Below are 26,661 nucleotides of genomic sequence, written 5' to 3'. Positions count from 1 at the left end.
GATAAATAATTAAATAATAATTAAGTGTCACCATGACGATTCATCCACAATGAAGTCATGAAGACGCTCTGACCTTCATCACGTGAAATCATCAAACACTCGATTAGTTTATTGGAGGAACAAGAAACAAGTTTAATGATCAATGTGACAAATTAATAGTTTGATTTCCTCCAAACTGTTTTTAGTCCATCTAACTTTGAGTTAAAGTTTGAAAATGTTTGTGAAGTTATAAAAAGTAATAAAATAGTGCAACTTTTTAAAACTTTTTTTATATTTATCTACATATAAACAATCGTTTTCTATTTTACATCAACCAAACACAGAAAACAAAAGTTAACAAATTTACAATCAATTCATTTCTAAAAACCAGCAACCTTCTGTCGAGCAACGGCGACATCATCAAAGGTGAGAACTGAAAGAACTGAGATGAGTATGGCAGCTCAGAGGGGTCATGCCACAGTTTTATCAACTCCATCACAAATAAATGGTCAATGGTCTGTATTTATATCGTGCTCTTCTAGTCTTTTCTAGTACATGAAATGATGCCATTACTAATGTTTGATCAGTCAGAACTTCATGATCAATACTTTTTGATTGCCGGCGTTGCTCTGCCTTTGATCAGAGAAAGAGAGAATGCGATGTCTCATCTGACAAGAACAGATTCAGGTGTGATCCTGATCCGTTCATTCTCAGGTGCAAAGCAACACCTGAAACCACAAACAGCTCTCCATTATACCCACTATGACAATGTCCATGTTGTCCTGAAGGGGGGGCACCACACTCAGGTCCAGGAATGATCTTCACCTGTGACTCTCACAGCTGCAGCACTTACAAGCTCATACGACCTTACAAATACCGCCTTAAAAATCTAGACTGTGCTCAGTTCGGATCAGTCTAGATTCTCTTCAGGGTTTAGTTCCATCTGATGCCTCGATTCCCAGCAGGGCCTGGACCGCCTCCAGGGGGACCCCTTCTTGAGTCTGGATATGCATAGTGGTCCCATCTGGCCCATTGACAATGACGATCCGGTCTGATCCGGGTTCTGCCAGTTGGACTGTTAGCCCCTCTGTCTCAATGTAGATCTCCTGTCCCTCTTTCAGTTCTTTGGCTTCAAATTCCTCTGTGGTGCTGGACTGAAACAAGTCCCCCTGCTGTAGCTGAGAGGAGGCCTGTGTCTGGACTGTGCTGGACTCAAGAGTCTGGATTGTTGCGGACCCGGTTGTCTGAATCAAGGTAGACCCAGGTGTCTGGACAGAGTCGGACTTCAAAGGTTTTGTCTCAGTTTCGGGACTTGAGCCCAGAGCTTCCTCCAGCTCCTTCATCTGGGCTGCGATGTCAGATGTACTCAGGGCCTGGTCCTGGCCCGCTGGCAGAGACTCCAACTGGATGTGAGTCTGCAGAGGCCCCTCCCCCTGGTCTCCTGGAGTCACCTCCATAGGTGTGTCAGGGGGTGGAGCCTTGGTTGCGGGCGTCTTAGCAGAGGTGGAGCCAGAAGCGCTGCAACACCAGTGAAACACATTCACACTTCAGATCAGATTATCTCTGTAAACCTGGTCCAGGTGTGAAACTATGGTGCTAGATTCTTGCCAAAACTCAACAAACAAACTAAACATGTTTTACAAATCCCTCCCATTCCCTTGCAAACACAGTGTGGTTTGAAATGACAAAACACCATCAACACGCTTATTCGTTTTGTTTTGCAAATACAAAACGACCCAAACAAATACACTACAAATTAATAAATGATGGTTGAAAAACAAATGGACATAAAAAGGTAAATCCCACGTTTACAAAAATGTGTCCTAGATGTACACAAAAATGTATTTTACATCTAGAAAATGTATATAGCATTGAGACAAAAAAAAAGAATAAATAAATGCGTTGTGCAGGAGTCGTTTCTATCTCCATAGTCAAACCATAGACGCCTCTAAATTTGGAGTGAGCCCGTATTCAGACCTTAACGATTTATGTTGAAACGGCCCAAAGAGCCTATTTCATATCTCTCTCCCAAGTGAGAATCGTTGTTTGTTGAGTTTTGGAAGATTCTAGCTCAATATGAAACCAACACACATTCAGAACACCTTTACCAACATGTCTCCATGAGATCACCTGGGTCAGCTCACCTGAAGTCAGCACTGGTGGTCGACAGTTTGGTTCCATCTGGAATCACCAGAGGAGACACAGAGACCAAGCTGGAGTCCTGAGAGGAGGTGACGGGGGTCACAGGGGTCACTGTTTTCCCACCTTGAACAGAAAAGTGAAAAGTTAGAAACAAACCCAGTCCAGTAGGGGGCAGCAGATGTAGTATCTGTACCTGTTTTGTGCATCTCTATTCCGTTCTGGTGAACTGGAACGCTGTTTTCCATCTTGAATCTCTTCGACGGCGGTAGCATCTTAGAATTCTGGGAAACATATTTGGATTAAATCAGGGATACACATCACCTGCCATAGGTTCTACAGTAAAACAGGTCATAAAGAAAAACAGACTGTATCTAGAACCAGACTAAAACTGAACCCTGTACTCAGAACTGAAGGTCACCACCAGCCTGTTTACCTCGATGTATCGAACATTCTTACTGGTCAGACTGGGACAGGGAGATGCCCCAGGAACCACCCTCATCTTGTTCACCTCATCCAGGATCCCGAGAGACCTGGCAACCTGAATCACACAGTCCAGTTCAGATTCACCCACAGTAGCTCACAACAGATCAAAGTAGCTCACAACAGATCGCAGTAGAAACTCTCACCTCAATGTTCCTGACCTCAAGTGGCGTGGCTCCTCCTTGTGGACTGATGATATAATCCTGAGCGGCCTGTTTCACATGAACCTGCAGAGACTCGTACTCACGGTAAATGTCTGGAAACCGAGTCCGAGCAGGACCACCACGCTCCACCTACAGAGGACACAAGACAGTGTCAGATCCGGACTCAGGATCTGGACTGAGTCTGTGATATAAACCAGATTTCTGCAGCACGTTACAGCAGAAAGGAGATAAACTCCAACACAACACATGACACATCTTGAGTCTGTGCAGGGAACAAGCATGTATTAAACACTTTACTGTGTATGAGTGTAATATTAGCGTGTGTTTTATTAGCATGTACCTTTGCCAACAGCAGCTCCCACAGACTCAATACTTTGGTTAAACGAGGAAGAACGATGTCCATCAGCTCCTCGTCCTCACACTGCGCCACCAGCTGTAAATAACACACCATTGTCATGGAAACAACAAATCACACACCTGTATGTATGGGTCATTACATTATACCTGTAAACAAAGACTTTACTTTGAAAGTCCATGTCTTCACTTCCTTCCTCTTACCTCTTGCAGTCGGTCTCGTCTCCTCTCCGCCTGCTGCTCTGACGTAACCATGGTAACACTAAGCTTTGGAGGTCGTCCACGTCGACCACGCCTACTGACAAGGCCCACTGTCACCTGAGAGAATTGACCAATCAGATTAACTGATTATTAACCTAATTTCAGCAGAAAGTGGGAATCTGAGGAAGTAACCCAGTTTATCACGTCATAGTTTAGATCTGCACAGGTGTGATTTACTGCAGGTCTGAGATTCTGGAAACGTACAGGTGTGATTCACCAAGTTGACGTGAACTCACTTTAGGAGGCGGTGCCAGTGATCGGCCCCTCCCTCTGCCCCTCCCTCGGCCCCTCCCTCGGCCCCGGGGTCGGCCGGGGCCTCGGTGATGGAGGCCCCTGAGTCCTACAGCTGCTGCTGGACCCCCCTCCACCTGAACACAGACAGAAAGTACAGCAGATTATAACTAACATGTGTAACTAACCTGAATGCACATAACCTGCGTTTAACTAACCCGTATGATTAACCTGTATAACTAACCATGAAATAACACCACACCCCCACCCCCACAGAATGAAACAGATGATGTGAACGGTGGTTATTGTTTATATAGATTATACAAACTATATAATTATATCAGATTATATAATATATATAACTACATCAGATTACGGTTTGTGATGGTAAACAGTTGGTTACCGGGGCAGACTCCAGGGAGCATTGCACAGCTCCACTCAGTCCACTGAAGTACTGCTCCTCTGTGTCATTCACACTGAGCTCTGCACCAACAGCATCAAACGTTTATTAAGTCTATTGTTTTAACCCAGACTGAGTTTACACATGTGTCCGATCACACTGTGTGTGTGTGTGTGTGTGTGTGCGCAAGTTAAATAACGTATATAATCGATACATAGACTAACACGTCAACGACAGCTCTGATTGGTGGACAGGTCTCTTACTCTGTTTGTTGCCGTGGCAGCAGGTGTGTCCTCCGTCTCCTCCTCTGTGACTGTCGTCTCCTGTGAATGGCTGACCTCTCTGACTGGGTGTGGTGTGTTGCTAGGCTGGTCGCCAGGGGGATCAGGGTCTCCGTGGGTCGGGTTTAGTTTATAGTGCCGGTTCAGGCCTCCAGGACCAATGTAGGCCTTATCGCAGGTCTGGCAGTGGTGGGACCTGGACTTGTGGCTGTAGGTGAGGGAGGTGGAGGCACCAGGGGTGGGGCCATCCTTCCTCACGCCCTCCCCCTCCTCCTCCTCCTCCTCCATGCTCATTTCAGAGTAGTCGTCAGAGTCGGACTGGTGGCTGTCAGCAAGGTCCTCTGTCTTTATGAACTTGTAATCTTTGGCTTTGTACTTCGGTGGTCTGGAGACCCGACCAGATCTAGTCTGGACCTTCGCCACCTTCTTCTCCCTCTTCTTTAACCTCTTCTTCAGTTTGTCTTTTTCTCTGTCCTTCACTGCTGGGATCATAGGGGGCGGTGGAGGTTTGGTCACGGTGGCAGATAGGGCGGGTGTGATGGTCATCAGAACAGCAGGTTGTTTGACGGGACTCTTCCTGGCGGCGGTCGTCGTTCCGTTCGTGGGTTTGATTGGCGGGATGCTGACATTACTAGAATTGGGCGGGGTCTTAACAATGGAGGTGGCCAATGTCCTAACAGAGGTGGGGGGGGCTGCAGGTTTCTGACTCGGACCAGAGGCAGTGGCTGTTGATGTGGTATGGCCCGTCAGCTTGTGGACCAATGGGAGAAGAGATCCAACAACAGGGGCAGGGCTCTGTAGCAGCAGCTGGATGGGCGGGTCCCCTGGACTCTGCTGCAGGAAGAACTGCTGACCCTCCTGACCAACCACAGGCTGGATGTGGATGATCTGAGCACTGCTCACGCTGCCATTGGCTGACAGCTTCACCTGGGGATGATTGACACATACAGTTTTCTGCTGCAGGGTGGAGCCGTACTTCACTTCCTGTTTGGGAGGAACCTTGATCTGAATAGTGACGGGCTCCGACTGAAAGGACAGAAAACCAGAAGCTGCTTAGTCTCAGAAAGATCCTCACGTTGACACTGTGGAACAACTGAGATATGTCATTGATAACAGATATTGATATTCACTGAATCATCAGTTATAATCAATAGAAGAGTCAATTCCATGTCAAGAATATTTGAGTTGAATAAAACCAGTTGATTTAACCTAAAGATTTTAATTCTGACTGAATATTAACAAGCAAACATATGGAAACATATGGAGACACCAGGGGTCTCATTTATAAAACAGTGCATGGGATTCAGACTAAAAGTGTATGTGCGCACAAAAGCCGAAAATGGCGTACACAAAAAAAAAATCGGATTTATAAAACCGTGCGCACGCACACCTGAACGCAATGTTCACTTTATAAATCACAGTCCACCTGGAAACGTTCGTACATGGATCTGCCTCATACTCCGCCCTCTACACGCCCACTTTCAACCATAAATGGTCAATGCAAAGCACCTCATGAATATTAAATTATGCTGCTGACCAATGGAAAAACACACTGTCAGAATGTGAGGGAACTTGTTCGTGTTTTAATCATCCAAAACTGCAGGATTATTAAATTCAGAGACAGATGTGATGTCCTCAATCTATAGAATTGTTATTATAAGCTCGTGTTTGTCCTGGGATGGTTCGGTTCCAGTCGATCTAATACTGGACTCAGTTCAGCTCGGAGATCACAGATCTATAGAATCTAGATCAGCTGATCAGTCATCGCTGAACCCTCGTTTCCTCCTCATCCTTCCATTCACCTGCATCCATCACGCAGCATCACGCACCAGTGTCACGGCAGTATTTATTTATTTAGAGCAACCGGACCGATTCCCTCACATCAGTGGATCCTCACCTTCTCTGGGATATTGTTTGGAAATAGAAGTTTGAAAGTGAATAGTTTTTCTTTATAGTGATCTCCAGGTCGCTCTGTGCACCTGATGGAACAGCCACGTTCACTACAGACCTTTTACACACTCGTCCTGGATGATACACAGTGTTAGAAGATATTGTTAAAAACTATAATGACTCAGCTCTGCAACTCCGCTGTTTCATGGAATCTGAACGTAATTTGTTTTATATATTTTTGTATTGAAGGTTCGTGTGGAACAGTTTTGTTGCGCGAGCACAACTAAAGCTGTTGGTTTTAATGTTATTGATGAAGTGGATCAATAATCTGCTTCAGTTCACCACCTCACGTCTGCGTCGCCACTTTCCCGTTTCCAAAACATTCGTATGCATGGGTCAGAGTTTGCGTGGAAATGCGCACAATTTTCCCGTCAAGTTTGTTTTTATTAATCCCAACGTTTGCATGGGAAGTGGCGTACGCACGTTTCAGGCCCCGTTTTATGCGTACGCCACGGTTATAAATGAGACCCCTGGGTCTGCAGGGTGCAGCAGACAGACACAGGAAGTGACGTATTAACTCTGCTGCAGAGGTCATGTTTACATCACCTGACACTGTCGCCAGCTGAACATCTGGATTTGAAACAGTGTGGTCACATGACTCAGCTATGTCAGTAGACAAGTGTAAGAGGAAGGAGGTGATGGAGGAAGCAGCAGAGAAACTGATATCAGGTCTTAACCTGTGAGGAGTGGAAGTGTTGACTCAGTCTGAGACTCTTCACACAAAGTGACCTTTAACTAAATCACATGATTTTTTCTTCTGGGCATTTTTCACCTAAGTGGGTCCTTTAAAGGTTGAGATGCTTTAACTTAAATCTTTTATATGAAAAACTGAACTGCGATGGAAACGTCTCAGAAACAGATTCTGCATTTCCACTTTTTCTAATTTAGTCTGGTTTGAGTCAATCAACAATAACAAGTTTTCAATATTTTAAATCATCGAGAAACTGCAGATTAATTGACAGTGAAAAGCATTTGTGGATGTTCACATTAATTCAGAACAGCTCAAGAATTGGATTTCCCCCCCACGTTAGGCATAATCCTGCTAATATTCGCTAATGAAAGCTCTTGGTGGTGGAGGTAATTACCACAAATACATCTTACCGGAATTTTTTTGTTTAATAACCTGAATAAAAACGTCATCCAGCAGATCGCAGGTCACATTTATCCTGACCCCTTGTGGGATCCAGATCCCTCGTTTGGGAACCTTTGAGTGAACATTGATGGACTCCTGCTGTGACAGACAGGTGAGTACACCTGAACCTGTGGATCTGTCTGAGCCAGATGTGGCTCCATGTGTGACTCACCTTCTTCTGGACCACCTGGACTGAGCCACTGGTGTGCATGGCCACCTGCTGGGCGACGCTCTTCAGCTGCTGGGAGGCATTGTTCTGGGTCTTGAGGTTCTCCTGAGGAACCTGCTGGAGAACCTGGACCTGCTGCTTGGACTTGGTGACCTGGTTGATGACCTGCTGCAGCTGACTCGGATCCAGGGTCGCATTGTGGACCGGGGTGGTTCTGAGCAGCTGGCTCTGCTGGAGCAGCTGTGCAGCCTCGGTGTCGGGGACCTGGACGAGCTGTTGCCTGGTGAGTTGCTCCAGCAGAAACTGCTGCTCCTCGGCCGTCAGCCCGGAGCCCTCCACCAGGCTGCCGTCCGGCTGCACGTAGATGATCGTGGTGTTGACCAGGTCCGGACCCTGGCCCGTGAGCTCTGTGCCCACCAGGATGCTCTGTTCCTCCGGGCATCTCTGTAAGAAGTCCTCCAGCTGAGCTCCGGACCCTGACGGCAAACTCTGCCCGGACGGGCCGCTCTCAACACCGGACACGGTCTGTGAACTGCCCGCGGAAAGACCGTTGAGTTCCCCGGGCTGTCTGACCTGAGCGGCGGGGGGGTGAGCCGCGGTCCCGGGCGGTTCTGCGGCTCTTATTGTTCTGATCGGTCCGCTCTCATCCTCCTTGTCCGCCATTTTGGCTGCGAGGCTAACAGTTAGCTTAGCTCAGACTGGGGGCCAGTCGGTGGCTCCAATCATCCGGAGGTAAAATACAGTGGAACGAAGTCGGTGCGTGCGAGCGGTTAAAACGCTCCGCGGGGATCGTGGACGTCTTTACCGGCAGCGGCGACACCGGGAGCGAGTCACGGTTAGCGGGGGACTTTTGAACTAGCCTAGCTTAGCCCACAGCCGGAGCAGAGACTCTGAATTTGCGGAGCGGATTCGAGGACCGGATTCAGCATTTTAACATGAAAAATGTGAATCGTTGAATAAATGTGTATTTTACATCGTTTTATATATAATATAAAATCTAATCTGTAAAATAAACAAACGTTTTTCTACTCGTATAAAACATTATGACGTTTATTGGATCAGAAATAAAAGCGTGTGTTAGGGTATAAACAAATTATTAAAATGTTGTTGTCACATAAAAACAAGTGACATCAGTGTGAAATGGAAGGAGGGTCCAGCCTCCACGTTTTCTAAGCAGCAGTCGCTGAGTTTCCGCTTCCGGTCAGTTATTTTTTATTGATGAATCAGAAAATAAAAAAATCATGGAAACATCAAATCAATCAGAGGTGAAGGTGTAATTCTCCGTGTCGCCGGTGAGCGGCGCAGTTTGTTGACGGTGTCTCCGCATCTGTCCGCCTCATGTCACCTGTTTAACATCCAGCTGTGAAACAAACACCTGCAACAACATCTGGAATCAGCCTCAGTGAGTGATGCCTCTTCCTGATGCTAACGCTGCGTTAGCATTAGCTACTCTCATATGATGCTAGCTAACCTGTGCTCTGTTAGTGAAGCTAGCTCGGTAAACAGCATGATGTTGGTTTGTTTGTTTGTTGGTTGGTTGGTTGGTTTGTTTGTGAGCTTAGCTGTTTACAGAAGTCTCGTGTTAACGTGAGCCGGCGTCTTCGTCTGACATCGTCACACCAGACTCCATTAGCAAGATGCTAATTTATGATTATCTTCAGTGTGTGTGAAACACTGTGTTTGGCAGCTCTGACTGAAGAGATGTCACACTCTTGTGAATAATTCTGTTTCATTCGGTGCATGTGTGATCAACCAAACGACGTTTCATTGGTGTTAAGTTTACGCTGGTCGTCACCGCCCTCTGTCTGTATCGGGAGAATAATCCAGAAATATATCTTAAAACCTGAACTTGAAATGAAGTGTTGTGTCGTGTTAATGAAGTTAATCAACATGACGTTATCATGTGTCGTGTGACGATGATCTATGAAACTGAACTGTTTCTGTGGTTCGGTGCAGAGCTCAGTCCAACTGAAAGTACCGAGCTCCTTCATCTCACTGTCACTTCCTCTCTGTGTGAAACAAAGAATGTGGTTTCAATGAGGTTTCGGCTGTTTACACTCCTTCATTACAGACCTGTTTCAATCTATATGACGTTCTCTTTAGATTTGGTTTTGTAAGTGAACAGTAAAATGTTAGTTTTCTCTAACTGGGTTTGGTGCAGGGCTCTGTCATGGCTGCAGATGGTGAGGTTCTACTGATGCTGGTTTTCAGTTATTTGATGTGCTTTTAAATTGGAGTTTTGAACTGACTTTCAGGACCAGTGTGAGTCCACTTCAGCAGATACATGGCGACTCAGCTGACCCCGCAGTCCGTCCTGAGAGAGTTCTGCCCGCTCTACCACCTGCTGAACGCCATCCCAGCCAAGGTACTGAACCAGTCCAAACCAGGCTAAAACCCAGACCAGCTGTTAACAGCATTTCAGAACAGAATGTGAATATCAAGGCCCACCTGTTCAATAAATCAGAGAGAGAGAGAGAGAGAGAGAGAGAGAGAGAGATGATGGTTTTTATCTCTCCTCAGGTGCAGCGGGGGTTCAGGTCTGTGCTCGTCTACCTGACGGCTGTTGACAGCAGCAGTGACTTCCTGGCGGTGGGCAGCAGTATCGGCATGTTGTACCTGTACTGTCGCCGCCTCGCACACATGAATAAGTACAGTCTGGAGGTCAGATCTTTTCTTCTGTGGTGCTTATTGTAGTAGCTCCAGTGTGTGTGTTTGACGTGTGTTTAAGATGTGTTTATGTGTGTGTGCTGCAGGGAAAGTGTGATGCGATCACAGCTGTAAAGCTGCTCAGCTGTTTTGATGATCTGGTTGCTGTAGGAACAGCATCTGGTCGGGTGTCAGTCTTCCAGCTGGTGTCTCCACTTCCTGGTCGCAACAAACAGGTGAGAAGATCCACAGGTGTGTTTCAGGCCCGGCCCACACTGATGTGGATATTTTGCCAAACAAACGTTTTCCTGTGTTTTAGGTTCTTGTCCACACACATACACACCCCACCCCCCCCACTTATTTTTACAAACGTCTTCCAAAGTGCCGATTTTTAAAAACTCTGGTTTCTGTGTATCCGTGTGCACTAAGGGTCAACCGATTCATCAGTTTGCCCGATTAATCCACGCTGATGGGGCGTTTTAAACAAACCATCAGTATTTTTGGAACTTGGTTCCGATAATGGTCGATGGCTGGGCTGCGATACTGGCCTGGCATGTCTGTTTGAGCATTTGTTTTGCACTGGAGGGCAAATATCAGTTTTTAAAAAATCCACAGTAGCATAGACAAGAGTCTGTCTCTCTTTGTGTTCAGGTGTAACCTGTCTCTCTCTCTGCCTGTCTGTGTGCAGTTGAGGCGTTTCGATGTGATTGGGCTTCACAAAGGTTCAGTAACATCACTGGCCTGGAGCACTAACGGGATGAAACTGTTCTCAGGAGATGATAAAGGACGAGTCGTCTTCTCAGCTCTGGACCTGGACCAGGTGAAGCCACCTCAACACACTAGTGTCTACACTGTTCACACTAAACTGTACATGGTCACCTGGGAGGAATGACGTAATCATGACATCACTATGAGGTCATATAGTCTAGTGATGCATTAACTTTTGTAACCAATATGATTAGAGACACAGCATACTGTTTATCTAGATCAACCAATCATTGATGGTATCATATGGTACAAATGACATCACAATGACATCATAAAATTGAATTATTATAAGTTAGAATGACCTTGTCTGGATATATACATTATACATGTTTTAACATGTTATATATATATATATATATATATATATATATATACACGTGATATATATATATATATATATATGTGTGTGTGTGTAGGGGCTGTGTAAACCTGTGCTGCTGTTGGAGGAATCCTCAGGTGTAGTTCAGGTGGCGTACAGTCAGCAGGTGCTGCTGGTGTCAACGCAGCACAGATCTCTGCTCTACTGTACACAGACACAGGAAGTCCAGCAGCTGGGCTCTAAACCCCGCAAGAGGTACAACACACTGCATACATGTAATATACAACACGCATATCATAGAACATGTATGTCATACAACACTGCGTCATCACACATCATTCATTGTGTAGGTCATACAACATTCATGTCTTACGCGTAGGTCCTACAACACACAAAATATAACAAAACCAGCTTGAGATCCAGAAGAAGAGAGAGAGAGCGCGCAGCGTGTTGACATATGTGTGTGTTGACACGCGTGTTGATATGTTTATTTGATGACATCGGTGTGTGTATTGGTTGCAGCAGTGGCAGGTTCGGCGCCTGCTTCCTGCCCGCTCTATGTAAACAGAGCGACCTTCAGGTGTTTGCTGCTCGGCCTGGACTCAGACTGTGGAGGTGTGACATCACAGGACAGGTGGAGGACACGCGACAGCTCAAACCTCTGTTCAACACACAGGTACACTGACAACATACGTGTACTGTTTCTGTTGAAGCTGCACATATATGATTTACTGTGGTTGAATGAAATATAGAAATACTACGATTGTTCAATTCAGTCTGTGTGTCTGTCTCTCTCTCTCTCTCTCTCTCTTCTGTCTGTCTCTCTCTCTCTCTCTCTCTCTCTGTCTCTCTCTCTCTCTCTCTCTCTCTCTCTCCTGTCTGTCTCTTTGAATGTGACTGTCTGACTCTCTCTCTGCTGTCTGTCTCTCTCTGTCCGTCTGTCTGTCTCACACGCTTCTGTCTGTCAGATTCCTCAGTTTCAGTTGTTTCCTCATCCTGGCCCAGTTGGAGCATATCGTCCAGCAGACAGACAGCTCGGGGTGCTCAGCTGTTTCCTCAGAAAGGACTGGATCCTGAGCTGGAACGAGTACAGCGTCTACGTCGTGGACTGTGTCAGCGAGGTGAGACTGTTTCTAATCATGACTCTTAAGCTCATCAACAGACCCTTTACCACATCATCTGTGATGATGAGCTGTCCACTTGTGATCTGATCACAAAAGCCACGTGTAAATACTGTACAGGGCCAATGAGTGATTGATGATGTGTTGATGTTTGATATCTGATCAGTTTTATATCTGATGTGTTCAGGTGATCATCGGATCTTTGGAGAGCAGTGGAGACATTGTATCAGTGTCGTGTTGTGAGAATGAGATCTTCATCCTGAAAGGAGACAGAGATGTCATCCGATTGTCCAACAGCCCCGAGGGACTGACCTCCAGCTGTGAGTGATACTTCTACTACTGCTGCTGCTACTGCTGCTACTGCTACTGCTGACGGGGTAACAACATTTTTTTTTACCCGTTTGATTAAATTCTTCAGTGTCTGAGCTCTCCATCCGTTTGTCCTCACCTTTGACCACACCCACCATCCTTCCACAAACCGGGTCAGTGGAAACAGCTCAGCCAATCAGAACCATGGCCATCATCGCAGAGGGTGGGGCTAGACAGGAGGGAGGGGGAGGGGCACTTGGTGAGAAGAAAGAGCAAGAGGAGGAGGAAGTGACGGAGGCAGAGGAGCAGCTGGAACAGCTGGAGGTAACTGTCCACAATCCACTAGACTGGTTAACTGGTAATGTTATTAACTTGTTACTGACTGGCTGCATGTTGGTGCAGGTGATGGAGCAGCTTTGCCGACAGTCCTGTTTGCTAACTGGCAGCTCTCGTAGTTGCAGTTCCTCACATCCCGTGAGCTCCCGTGAGCTGAGCGGCAGATGCTACAGTGCCCCCCTGGGTCAGGAAGAGATGCAACAGGAGCTGGTGGTGAAAGCTGTAAGAGTGAAGAAGAAAAAGAGAAGGCAAGGTAAGAAAAAAGACTAGAGGACAGACAGAGAGCAAAAGACAGAGGGAGACAGGCAGATAGATAGACAGACAGATGGATTGTATACCTGACTTTTCTACATGTCATGCTGTCCGTCCTTAGACAGTAGCAGTGGGATATGTCTCTCTGAGAGCAGCTGCTCAGACTCCATGTTTGTAGTCCAAGACAGCAGCTGTAGTGATGGAGGAAGTGGAACTCCTCTGAGCGACCGAGCCTCCCTCATGTGGCTGGACCAGGACCAGGACTCACAGGAGGAAGGAGGGGTACATTCAGATGGAGGTTTAAAAGACGGAGAGAAGAACGATTCGTGGTTAGTTGAAAGCCAGCAGACTATAACATAATGTCTCCTTCTGACCCATCCGTCTCATTATTGTTTTCTTCTCCCAGCTCCATCCTCCCTCCAGGATCCCTCCTCCTTCAGGGTCCAGAGAAGCAGATGATCACAGGAAAGGCCTCAGAAGCGGAGGTCATCCCTCCAACACCAGATGTTGATCTATTGCTGGAGTGCACCTTCTCCTATATGCAAAACGCTGATGAAGATGATGGACAAGAGCAGCAGCCATTGGAGGAGCAAGATGATGGGTATCTGAGCCCTCTGATTGGACCAGAGGCGGAGGATGGGGATGAGGATGATGAGGTGTGTTGTATGTGGACTTAGTGATACACCTGCCTGGTCCTAATATAATCCTGGACCTATCTGGTCCTCATAGTGCTGGACCTGTCTTGTGCTCATAGTCCTGGACCTGTCTTGTCCTCATAGTCCTGAACCTGTCTGGTCCTCATAGTGCTGGACCTGTCTGGTCCTCATAGTCCTGGACCTCTCGGATCCTCATAGTCCTGGACCTCTCGGGTCCTCATAATGCTTGACCTGTCTTGTCCTTGTAGTCCTGGACCTCTCTGGTCCTCATAGTCCTGGAACTGTCTGGTCCTCATACTCCTGGACCTGTCTAGTCCTCATAGTCCTGGACCTCTCGGGTCCTTATAATGCTTGACCTGTCTAGTCCTCATAGTCCTGGATGTGTCTGCTCCTCGTATCTCTGGACCTGTCTGGTCCTCATAGTCTTGGACCTGTCAGGGTATGTTTTGGACTAATGTAAATAATGTGAATGCTGGTGCGAAGTAAATCTCTCCTTCATTAAATACAGTATTTCCTTTGTGTTTGTGTACAGGTGGGCAACCTGGTGCCCCCTGCTGGCCTGGCAGACCAGATGTTTTACTCCACTGTGTCCACTCGGGACAGAGAACCCAGTTTGTCCAGTGATGAAGAGGGAGACATCTACTGTCACACGCTGCCTGCAGCTGGCAGCAGAGGAGACGTCCTCACCTGTTCGTCCATTCAGGCGGAAAAGAGTAGAGACAGCCAGGCGGACCAGGACGCTCAGGACAGAGACCGACACAAACCTGACCAGGTGAGACAAATCTGGACTTGACAAGTCTCACAGCTGGATTTAATGTTTTTACCTTTATCTTTTTAGTTGGCAGAAAGCTGGATGGGATACTTAGGCCCAGGGTGCGGAATACTGACCCTGCAGGTGACAGACAGGTGAGCTGGTGACCATGGTGTGACTGGTGTCAGGTGACTCACAAGAGTTCAGCAGGTGTCTTACAGGTAACTGTGTGTCTCAGGTATGTGTGGTGTCTGGACTTCAAAGGAGGACTATTCTGCAGCACTTTGCCTGAAAGTGGGCTCAACTGGCAGCGATTTGAAGACAACGTCCACCAGGTGGCGTTATCACCTTCAGGTGAACTGCTGACATCCTTTGTTCAGCTGTTGAAAACAGTAGTTTGTGATGAAGCTGTTGTTAATGATGTGAAACTGTTGCTTCACCATCATGTTGCATGTTAGCATCAGCAGCTCCCTGTCACCAGCTGAGTGGTTGAAGCAGGCAGCAGGCTGTCAGCTGTGCAGGTGTATGTAGCATGAGCTAACGGTTAATTGTTGCAACTCCATCAGGTAATCTGCTGTGGAAGGTGGAGCAGAAGAGCATGACAGCGTTTGCTTGTGCTAAAGTGTCAGTTAAAGGAAAACGTCACTGGTACAAAGCTGTGGAGCAAACAGCGTTTGTCGCTCTGAGTGACGACTCCGCCTGGATCATCAGGACCAACGGCGACCTCTACCTGCAGACAGGTAACCACCTGTCTTACTTACTAAGGAGATCCCTGACTGTCATTGAATCACACTTTGAACAAACAGAAAACAGACAAGAGAAAAGAGACTAATCAAAATCTCAATTAAAACATCAACACACAGTTTGAACCCAAGTTAAAATCTACGTCTAAGAAATCATGTCAGAAAATCTTTTATTGTTTTAATTCAGGGGGAACTTAGAGTCGTAGCCAGTCACAGGAGCTGGTTTCTGAAACGGTTGTTATTGGCTGAGAATCATGACGAGTTACATTAGACAAACACAAGACAAGATGAATGGCTCATTTGTCCAGTAGAGGCTGCACTCACCTGACCTGAATGATTTTCTCCTACAGCTGCGATGTGACTATGTTACCAGCAGGGGACATTTTCTGAAAAATGATCAAACCTGTCAAATGACTTGTTTCTTCCTCTGCTGCTGATGAACAGCAGGTGGAGCAGCTCTTCCAGTTGCTGCTGTTAAACCACAGCAGAAGAAGAAGAAGAAGAGGAGGTTAAAACATGATGTTTACTGTGTTGATGTGAGGAAGGTTCAGACACTTTCAGACTTTCTCTGGATCCTTCTTCAGTTTCTATGGTTCCTTCTTGACTTCCTTTGGATCCCTCCAGACTTCATCAGGCTCTTCTGAATTTCCTCTTGATCACCATGGATCCCTCTGGGCTTCTTCTGGATCCTCCTGAGGTTCCTCTGGATCCCTCTGGACTCCATTTGGATCCCATTGGGTTTCCTCTGGGTCTTTGGATTTCCTCTTGATCACTCTGGATACTTCTGGTTTTCCTCAAGATCCGTGTTGGCTTCCCCTTGATCTTCTGGATTTTCCCTTGATCACTTTGGAGACCCAGTATGAATCCCATCAGACGTCCTGTAGCAGGATGTGTGGTTTAAGGAAGAGCTGTTGTGGGCTGTTGCCATAGTAACTGTTGTGTGTCTGTCAGGTCTGAGCGTGGAGCGTCCATGTGCTCGTTCTGTGAAGGTCGACGCCCCCTGTGTGTTCAGCCAGGTGTGTGTTAGAGGGGGCGTGGTCTGGGCTCTGAGCGAACACAAGGCTTTATTCTACAGAGAAGGACTGAACAGCTACTGCAGCGAGGGAGAGGGCTGGAAGTACGACACCGTCAGGTAATACTGCTACTGTAGTACTACTGTAATACAACTACTGTAATACCACTACTGTAATACTATTGTCTATGTGCGTGTGTGTCAGTGAGGCTCAGGGTCTGGACCTGATGTGCGTTGCCCTGGGAGAGGGGGGAACGTCCTGGGCTCTGGACGCCAGTGGCAGCCTCTGGTTCAGGACAGGAATCTGTTCGTCCAAACCACAGGGAGACGACGACCACTGGTGGCAGGTAGAGACAGGTCTTTTCTCACATCCTGTTCGTCTCATATCCTGATCATCTCACTTCCTGTCTGTCTCTCCTTCAGATCAGTATTTCGGACTACGTCGTGTTCGATCAGGGAAGTCTGTTCCAGACGCTGCTGCAGGCGACGCAGAGTGTTGCCACGGTAACCAGGGCCCCGGTGGAGCGGGTGGTGGCATTTCTGTCTCAGTACTCTCAGTGTCAGCCGAGCCTGGTTAGTGCTAATGCCGGCGGAGTCTGGGTCGCATCAGGACGGAACCAGCTGCACCTGGCCCGCGGCAGCCTTGTAGGTCAGTAGAGTTAACAGTAGAGTCCAGTAGAGTTTAGAATAGACTCAATGTCTCAGCTTCTCTCTATGTATGGTTACTTCAGGAACATTCTGGCAGAACGTCGTTCCCAGAGGAACCGTGTCGGCCACCAGGTGGAGCTTCATCACGTGTTCAGTGGTTCCTCACAGAGAAGGTAACACCTGGACCTGGGTCTCCGCCCCCTCTCATGAACACACCTGACCCTGGTCTCCTGTGTTCCAGGTGCTCTGCTGTGGTTGGCTCAGAGCAGGAAGGATCTGTTCTGTGTTTGGGATCAGGATGGAGAGCTCCGCCCCTCTTCTGTCCCTCTCTCACCTGAGGTAAAAAAAAACACCTTTCGCCTCCTTCTGACTCTCCTGATGTTCCCCTGATGTTTGCCTGATGTTCTGGATGTTCTCAGATGGAGCTGACTCACCTGTCTGCCTGTCCTGATGCTCTGTGGGGTTTGGACACTCATGGTCGAGTTAGAATTCGTACACTGTCTCCGTCCTGTCCCACCGGACTGAACTGGACCACACTGGACCTGAGTCAGCTTGGTACACACACAGACACACACACACAGACACACACACAGACAGACAGACAGACAGACAGACATATATACATACACACATATATACACACACACATATATACACACACACATATACACACACACACATATACACACACGCATATATACACACACACACATATATATATATAAACACACTCTAACTCAGCTGTTTTTCTGTGTCACACTGACAAGTGAAGGTTGTGTAACAGGTTTGTAACTCAGAGGCCTGTGTGTGTGTATGTACGTCATACTGTAACCTGACTAATAGGTCAGATCTGTTTTTAGTACCTCTGCCCTTCTCACTATCTCAGACCACATGTCTGTGTCTGTTTACAAGCTAAGCTAGCTAAGTCAGAGTCTGTGATCAGGACCAATGTGTATCTAACAGTAGCAACATGTTAGCTTTACAAGCTAAGGTAGTTTAGTCAGACGTCACAGAACATCAGTCAAGTATGAAAGAAGAAATGTCAAAGTGTAACAAGGTTCAGGTTTGAACATCTGGGTAGAGCTTGCGATACATAGTCTTTTATTATAAACATCTGTTTCAGGGTCTAAAAGTTAATGGTTTAGAAGAAGAGTCGAGTGAAGTCGTCTCAGATCTGTAGCAGTCTGAATCTAAATCTGGTTCAACAACTGGTTTTAACTTCTAAAGTTTCTGTATCTGTGTCATTCTGAGACAGCAGCTGACGAATGTTTTCTCTCATGGTTTTAATTTCATTAGTGAAGAAGCTCATGAATTCCTCCTGAGAGTTCAAGTAACAGACATTGATGAAGACCAACCTGATATTTTATTCTATTAATGATCAATAATGAAGGTTCTGGTGTCACTGAACTTTCTTAAACATCATTACATCTTGGCATACAAGGTGAAAATCATCTAGATTAGTGGAATGCCACTTCCTGTCTAGCTGACGTCTGTTTAGTTTTTGAACGAAACCACGGAGCTATAGTTCACTACAGTGTTGAGTGTCATCCACAGTGAAGCTGCTGTTCAGCCAAACAGGAAAGTTGTTAATGAAATATCAGAGGAATTCTTTCCTTGAATTGGGTCACTGTTTTATCTGAAACTGGCTATAACACAACTTTTGTTGAGATTCAGTGTCGTTGATTAGAATGAATTCAAATAGTCATTTAATTTCTCTGTCATATCAGAACGAGATCAAAAGTGTGATGAAAGCAGTGACTTGTTTTGTTTATATGTTGAGTCTTGAACGACTTTATCTCTGCTCGGAATTAACTCAGATCAGAAGATAAATATTCAGAGTCCGGGGCAGGTGGAGGTTACACAATAATGAGTAGAACTTTTTTTTGTGTGTGAGACTCAGTCTTTTACATGAGCTCTAAATATGTTTAGGTCGAAGGCTGATTAGTGAGTCAGAGTGGAAACTCAGCCCGACTCCTCCTGTGAGTATGAGTATTTATCTTGGGGGGGAGTTGTACAGTTGACATTGTTTAATTTATCTTTTAGGCGGTTCCACTGTCTATGAGGTTCCATTTGACCTTGAGGTGTTTCTTACAGGACCTGAATGGTTCCTGGGACCGATCAAGGAGCCTTGAGGGAGATAAAGTCAAACATGTGGAGCTTTACCTGACCCTTCAGGAGGTTCTGAGGGTTCTTAAGGTTGCTCCAGTGTTCCTTGAGGAGGTTTTAATGTTTTGCAGGCTGTGAGAGATTCAGTTAAATTATCACCTGTGTGTTACAGGAAATGTTCGTCTGGTCAGTCTGAGCTGCGGCAGTCAGAACATCTGGGCCGTCGACAGTCTAGGAGTTGTTTACTTCAGGGTTGGAACTCAACCGCTGAACCCGAGCATGATGCTGCCAGCCTGGATCCACATAGAACCACCTGTACAGGTAACACACTGGATCCTCATAGAACCACAGGTTACACACTGGATCCTCATAGAACCACAGGTATCACACTGGATCCTCATAGAACCACAGGTTACACACTGGATCCTCATAGAACCACAGGTTACACACTGGATCCTCATAGAACCACAGGTATCACACTGGATCCTCATAGAACCACAGGTTACACACTGGATCCTCATAGAACCACAGGTTACACACTGGATCCTCATAGAACCACAGGTATCACACTGGATCCTCATAGAACCACAGGTTACACACTGGATCCTCATAGAACCACAGGTAACACACTGGATCCTCATAGAACCACCTGTACAGGTTACACACTGGATCCTCATAGAACCACAGGTTACACACTGGATCCTCATAGAACCACAGGTAACACACTGGATCCTCATAGAACCACCTGTACAGGTAACACACTGGATCCACATAGAACCACAGGTAACACACTGGATCCACATAGAACCACAGGTTACACACTGGGTCCTCATAGAACCACAGGTTACACACTGGATCCACATAGAACCACAGGTTACACACTGGGTCCTCATAGAACCACAGGTTACACACTGGATCCACATAGAACCACAGGTTACACACTGGATCCTCATAGAACCACAGGTAACACACTGGGTCCTCATAGAACCACAGGTTACACACTGGATCCACATAGAACCACAGGTTACACACTGGATCCTCATAGTACCACAGGTAACACACTGGATCCTCATAGAACCACAGGTTACACACTGGATCCTCATAGAACCACAGGTTACACAGTGGATCCTCATAGAACCACAGGTAACACACTGGATCCTCATAGTACCACAGGTAACACACTGGATCCTCATAGAACCACAGGTTACACACTGGATCCTCATAGTACCACAGGTAACACACTGGATCCACATAGAACCACAGGTAACACACTGGATCCTCATAGAACCACAGGTAACACACTGGATCCTCATAGAACCACAGGTTACACACTGGATCCTCATAGAACCACAGGTAACACACTGGATCCTCATAGTACCACAGGTTACACACTGGATCCACAGGTTACACACTGGATCCTCATAGAACCACAGGTTACACACTGGATCCACATAGAACCACAGGTAACACACTGGATCCACATAGAACCACAGGTTACACACTGGATCCACATAGAACCACAGGTAACACACTGGATCCACATAGAACCACAGGTTACACACTGGATCCACATAGAACCACAGGTAACACACTGGATCCACAGGTTACACACTGGATCCTCATAGAACCACAGGTTACACACTGGATCCTCATAGAACCACAGGTTACACACTGGATCCACATAGAACCACAGGTTACACACTGGATCCACATAGAACCACAGGTAACACACTGGATCCACATAGAACCACAGGTGACACACTGGATCCTCATAGAACCACAGGTTACACACTGGATCCACATAGAACCACAGGTAACACACTGGATCCACATAGAACCACAGGTTACACACTGGATCCTCATAGAACCACAGGTTACACACTGGATCCTCATAGAACCACAGGTTACACACTGGATCCACATAGAACCACAGGTAACACACTGGATCCTCATAGAACCACAGGTTACACGCTGGATCCACATAGAACCACAGGTTACACACTGGATCCACATAGAACCACAGGTAACACACTGGATCCTCATAGAACCACAGGTTACACATTGGATCCACATAGAACCACAGGTAACACACTGGATCCTCATAGAACCACAGGTTACACACTGGATCCACATAGAACCACAGGTTACACACTGGATCCACATAGAACCACAGGTAACACACTGGATCCTCATAGCACCACAGGTTACACACTGGATCCTCATAGAACCACAGGTTACACACTGGATCCTCATCATCATGTCTCTGCAGCCAATAGGAGTGCAGCTGGTCAGTGTTCAGACGAGTCCTAACGACCGTCTCCTCTGGGCCGTGGACAACAGGGGAACCGTCTTTGTGAGAACTGGACTCAGTGATGAGATGCCTGTCGGGACGGACTGGGAGCTGGTACCAGGTACACACCTGTCTGTCTCTCTGTCTGTCTGCAACACCTGTCTGTCATGTTTGTGTGTCTCTGTGTTACAATAATATTTGTGTGTCTGTGTGTGTGTAGGGTTAGCAGTGAGTCAGCTGGTCCTCAGCTGTCGGACAGTTTGGGTTCGGTGTGTAAACGGAGATTTGGCTCGACGTTACGGCGTCGCTGACCGAAACCCTGCAGGAGATTACTGGAAGAAGATTCCTGGAAACGCCAACTGGTTAACTGGTTAGACTGGTTTATACTGTTTTAGACTGGTTAGACTGGGATTATGCTGGTTAGAATGGTTTAGACTGGGTTTACACTGGTTAGACTGGGTTTATAATGGTTTATACTGGTTACACTGGGTTTACACTGTTTAGACTGGGTTTATACTGGTTGGAATGGTTTATACTGGTTAGACTGGGCTTACACTGGTTAGACTGGGTTTATACTGGTTACACTGGGTTTACACTGGGTTTATACTGGTTTGAATGGTTTGTACTGGTTAGACTGGGTTTACACTGGTTACACTGGGTTTATACTTGTTGGAATGGTTTAGACTGGTTTATACTGGTTGGAATGGTTTATACTAGTTAGAATGTCTCAGGCGTGTCCCAGATAACACGTCTCTCTCTCTCTTCAGTGACTCCAGAGGACGAGCTGTGGGCAGTGACGCTGGTCGGTGGTTTGTCCCGTCGGCTGACAAAGCTCCTCCCACAGACTCCCTGTAAACCCGCCTCCTCAGGCCCTGCCCTCAGTAGCGACGACGTTGAAGATGAATGGGAGCTCATCTGAACTCTGACATCACTATGATGTCATTACTGGTTCATGTTGGTCTGCCTGAGCTGGATTCACCTGGCGGAACGCACTGACATCACCATTATCATTTCCTTTGACTTTCAAGTCTAGATAATATGATCGCACTATAGAGAGCCCAGGTGGCCTCTGGGAAAACATGTAAACTTATTCTTTTGTTTTAACAGGAGACCCTTTAATATCTGATGGGGTGATGGTGGACAGGGATTCACTGGGACTAAATCTGCTTATTCTGGTTCTACTGGTTTTAACTTGTTTTCACTCATTATGACATTAAAGTGACATTGCACTACACTTCACTTCAGCGTGTTCAGACTGGTTTAGTGTGTTTGTGTGTGTGAGACATTTAAGTTTTTTTCTTTTTTTTAACGTCATGTCAGAGACCAGACGAGTTTAAACTGGTTTGAATATGTTTCAGCAGGGAGCCTGCTCGTCAAACTGGATCAGAGTCAGGACGTTTTCTGATCTGAAGTTTCATGTGATCTGTTAGTTTTAGTTTCCACATTGTAATTAAGTACGTCCTGTCGTCATCACCTACGTGGGCGGAGTCTACCTATACTTGACTGTGATTGGTTTGTAGACGGCGTCTGACATGGGCGTGTTGTCAGGAGGAAATGAATGAAGCGCTCCATTTGGTTGCCATGGTAACATCATTATGGTATCACTGGCAGCATCAGCACCTTCAGGCGCAGTACTCTACAGTACTGTACAGTAGTACTTCACAGTACTACAGTACTTCACATTAGTTCAAATGCACCAAATGAACGTCCTCGTGGTTCTAACATTATATCGTCGGAGGTGAAGACTGCAGCTGCTTCTTCTTTTTTCTATTGTTTAATTCTGTCTCTACTTCCTGTGATTGGTCCAAAAGTCCAAACTATCCAACAAAGTGTTTTCACTGCAAACCAACAGAACCAGGTTCAGTTTGATCCAGACCCAGAACTCCTCTTCTGCTCTGAGGAACCTTTCACACCTGATGTTCAGCTTCAGACTGAACTGAAGAGTCTGAAGCTCTGAAACAAACAAGGTGTGAAAGTCCCTTTAGACACATGTTCAAGTCTTACATTTCTTTCTGATAGAAGTTGCTGGTTTTCCTCCGAGGGCGATGTCACCTCAGTTATTTGCTGTCTGTCTCAGTTACCATGGTAACAACCAGATGTCCCGCCCATTTGGAATGATTTATGGTAAACGTGTGAACATTTTTGTTGTTGAAAAAATGTGGTCAAAGAGTAAAACATTCACCAGAAAACCTGGACTCTTCTGGATGATGATTGACTGTGGTGGACTGTAGTGGAATCTGGTGGACTGTGGTGGACAATGATGGACAGTGGTAGACTGTGATGGACAGTGGTGGACTTTGATGGATTGTGATGGACTTTGGGGGACTGTGATGACTGTGGTGGACTCTGGTGAACCTCCAGTGAGATTCAGGTCTGAGGTCTGATCTGGATTTACAGTGAAAACCTAAAACACTCAGACTGGTCCTCCTCCCCCTGAGCAGGTGTGACTCTGTCATGCTGTCATCCTGCCATCAGCTGACTGGCTGGAGGTTCTGCTGCTGACCAATAAGAATTCAGTGTGAAGTCACCTGTTGATGTCATTGATTACCTTATAAAACATGTTCAAGCTATTTGAGTCATTGATCTGTTATTGATCAGAATTAGTTACAATAAGGCTTTGATCCAGCAGCGGAGCAAACAATGAGAAGTCAGAAAACGTTATTCCTCTAAAGTTTGTACAATGTTCAGAAAACATTTGGGATCATTTTAATCTTTTCAAATGTATTTTTAATAAATAACATCAATGATTTTACAGTGAAACACAAACAGAAGAAGACCCTAACCCTAAAATGGGGGATCATTTCCTGTGGTAGCTCCTCCCACAGCCACAGACGTAACTGTTGTAACAAATGTTTTTTTTGTGGAGTCGAACTTTTTTCAGCGTCGAACCAGAAGCCTCGTGGTTAGTGTCCTTTTCAAGCCGATCACTGATTGACTCCAAACTGGATGTGATGTCATGAGGCCTGCAGGTACGTCCAGAGAAGAGAAAGATCACATCGTACCTGTCATGATCACTATGATGATTAGTGGTGTTACACGTTTCTCTGAGGTAGAAACTGATTAGTATTATTGATTGACTATTAGATCACAAACAGTTCATTAATAAAACTGATCTGAGGAAACTTTGGGTTAAATCTAGCGTCAGGTTAAAACCTCGTAACTCCTGGTTGGACGAGCGCAACGCTCACACGTGCACATTAATTGGACACTTTGTACTGGTGACATCATAATGACAACAACCAATCAGTTTCCGTTCGGGAAAAAACAACCAGGCTGAAACCTGGGGTTAAAACAAGAGTGTCGTCTGTCATGGCCGACTCAGTTCAGCTTCTGCCAAGTTCGGTTTGAGTGGTTTATGTTCCAGAGAGCGATCAATAACCAATCCTCATTTATCAATGATCATGGTGGCATCTGATTGTGGTGGACTATGATCACAACAAGACTTCTTGATACAGTCTCCTCACATCTTCTACCATCACTGACAGGAACTCCTGAGTTCATCTGCTCCTTCATCTCCATCAGACATTCTGTATAAACACTTTAAACACGATGTTACAAACTGGTTCTTCTCATGTAGTGAATCCTGTTGTGTTGATGTGTTCAGTTCCATCAGCATCTGTTGTCCTTGTGCCCTGGGAGAGGATCCTATATCCAATAATCGCTTCCAATCTGATGTCAGGACCTGTAGTTACATACACATCAACTGACTGGCTCGACGCATTCTAACAACGTGTGATATCATCACATTGGAAGTGATGTTCACCTGGAAATACGAGATTTTATGAATCAGTATTTACGTCATCAACAAGCCATCCAATCACAGCAGTCCTGAGGTGTTCACAATCTCCACGGTGACAGACGCCGTCACCGCCAGCTGTGGGGCTGGAGGAGGGGGGGCAGCGTGCTGATCTGATCCGGGCCGAACCGGGCCAAGCACCGCAGAGCCTGCAGCAGGAGGGGGGGCGGAGCCACACCGCGCAGCCATCCAAACACTTCATTTCCCAGCAGGCTTTGCCAGCGCTGTGGCTCCTCCTGCAGGCAGCGCGGCGGCGTCGCGTTGGGCAGAAACAGCAGCAGCAGCTCGAGGCAGCGCTGCGCGTCGCTTCGCTGCGCGTCGCTTCGCTGCGCGTCACAGGAGACGAGCACCTGCAGCGCGACATCGAGTCCGTGAGGCCGCGCGCCGTGAACGAGCAGCAGCAGCAGACAGTCTGCGCGCGACAGCTCCACCGCGAGCTGCACCGCGCTCTTTCCCGCGTCCGTGACGTGCACGCAGCTGCTGCATCCGTCCAGAAGCTCCCGCCGCTCCGCCTGCGTGCCGCAACGCTTTAGCGTCTCCACCATCGCGCTGAGGATCGACACGCGGTCGTAACGCACCGCCACGCTCAGGTGCGGTGTGCCGCTGCGGCGGCGGCAGCAGAAACTGCATCGCGGTGCTCTGAGCGCGCTCACCGTGAACCTGTTAAGCAGGTAACGTGCGTAGTCCCGGTGGTCGTGCACGAGTGCGTACAACAGCGCCTCCGACGGCAGGAAGGCGCGAGCGCGTCCGTCTTCCCAGCTGAACACGTCCATACTGCGCGTGTCCTCCAGCCGCCACACCGGCTGCCGCTCCCTCACCGCGCGGTAGAACGAGAACGCGCTCCGCTCGCACTGACGCTCAGACGGAGATACGAGGTCCTGAGAGGACAGAAGCCAGGGCATCCTGAGACCTGGTCCTGGATCAGGGTCCAAGCACCAGGTCCTGGATCAGGGTCCAAGCAATAGGTCCTGGATCAGGGTCCAAAACCATCACCAGGTCCTTGATCAGGGTCCGAATACCCGGTCTTGGATTAGGGTGCAAAACCAACACCAGGTTCTGGATCAGAGTCAAAAACCGAGAAAAGGTCCTGGATCAGGGTTAGAGTCCAAAACAGAAACAGACTGATCCAAAACCTGGGTCAGTCTGTTTATATTCGCGCGACCCCCCCACCCCCCACCCCCAGCTCCATGTGTGGATGTTTGTTTGGAGGGAGGGGGCGGGGCGGCGTGTGGGCGGAGCGAGTGTCTGACATAGTTCACATAGTTCACATGAGACACTTTCTATAAACAGAAAACATTAGAATATCGATTATTAATCATGTGTTCAGAGTCCAACATGTAGTGTCTGTGTGTTTGTTTCTGTGTG

The 26,661-nt window shown here is 47.0% G+C and overlaps 3 protein-coding genes across 7 annotated transcripts; 1 reads left to right on the top strand and 2 right to left on the bottom strand.

Annotated features, from left to right (window-relative positions):
• Positions 1-250: 250 nt before the first annotated feature.
• znf839 (zinc finger protein 839) lies at positions 251-8,436 on the bottom strand. The gene is made up of 10 exons (XM_035167463.2): positions 7,547-8,436; positions 4,275-5,318; positions 3,617-3,748; positions 3,324-3,437; positions 3,106-3,198; positions 2,748-2,894; positions 2,555-2,659; positions 2,315-2,402; positions 2,124-2,244; positions 251-1,497 (listed from the first exon to the last, which is right to left on the bottom strand). The coding sequence occupies exons 1-10, from the start codon at positions 8,204-8,206 to the stop codon at positions 906-908; spliced, it is 3,096 nt and encodes a 1,031-aa protein (XP_035023354.1). The 5' UTR covers positions 8,207-8,436; the 3' UTR covers positions 251-905.
• Positions 7,786-22,739, top strand: tecpr2 (tectonin beta-propeller repeat containing 2). Of its 5 annotated transcripts, none has more exons than XM_047341568.1 (27): positions 7,786-7,826; positions 9,799-9,908; positions 10,064-10,204; positions 10,297-10,425; positions 10,878-11,009; positions 11,374-11,531; positions 11,799-11,952; positions 12,245-12,397; positions 12,585-12,717; positions 12,816-13,030; positions 13,109-13,295; positions 13,416-13,623; positions 13,701-13,950; positions 14,483-14,722; positions 14,789-14,856; positions 14,940-15,055; positions 15,268-15,441; positions 16,396-16,576; positions 16,662-16,803; positions 16,880-17,105; positions 17,188-17,277; positions 17,346-17,443; positions 17,524-17,659; positions 19,383-19,531; positions 21,480-21,621; positions 21,721-21,870; positions 22,268-22,739. In XM_047341568.1, exons 2-27 carry the CDS (start codon positions 9,828-9,830, stop codon positions 22,417-22,419), a joined length of 4,005 nt encoding a protein of 1,334 aa, XP_047197524.1. In that variant the 5' UTR covers positions 7,786-7,826; positions 9,799-9,827; the 3' UTR covers positions 22,420-22,739. The 5 variants fall into 5 exon arrangements, with proteins under 5 accessions (XP_047197524.1, XP_047197527.1, XP_047197526.1 ...); XM_047341571.1 differs by lacking the exon at positions 7,786-7,826 and adding an exon at positions 8,762-8,945 and having other exon boundaries at positions 12,885-13,030; XM_047341570.1 differs by lacking the exon at positions 7,786-7,826 and adding an exon at positions 8,762-8,945 and having other exon boundaries at positions 13,473-13,623.
• A 1,432-nt stretch (positions 22,740-24,171) lies between these two features.
• On the bottom strand, positions 24,172-26,438 carry ankrd9 (ankyrin repeat domain 9). The gene has a single exon (XM_035168187.2). It carries the CDS (start codon positions 26,196-26,198, stop codon positions 25,365-25,367), a length of 834 nt encoding a protein of 277 aa, XP_035024078.1. The 5' UTR covers positions 26,199-26,438; the 3' UTR covers positions 24,172-25,364.
• Positions 26,439-26,661: the final 223 nt, after the last annotated feature.

Source organism: Hippoglossus stenolepis, chromosome 10 (genome assembly GCF_022539355.2).
Source record: "Hippoglossus stenolepis isolate QCI-W04-F060 chromosome 10, HSTE1.2, whole genome shotgun sequence".
NCBI lineage: Eukaryota > Metazoa > Chordata > Actinopteri > Pleuronectiformes > Pleuronectidae > Hippoglossus > Hippoglossus stenolepis.
Note: the sequence above shows the minus strand (reverse complement) of the source record. Positions and strands in the feature narration are given on the sequence as shown.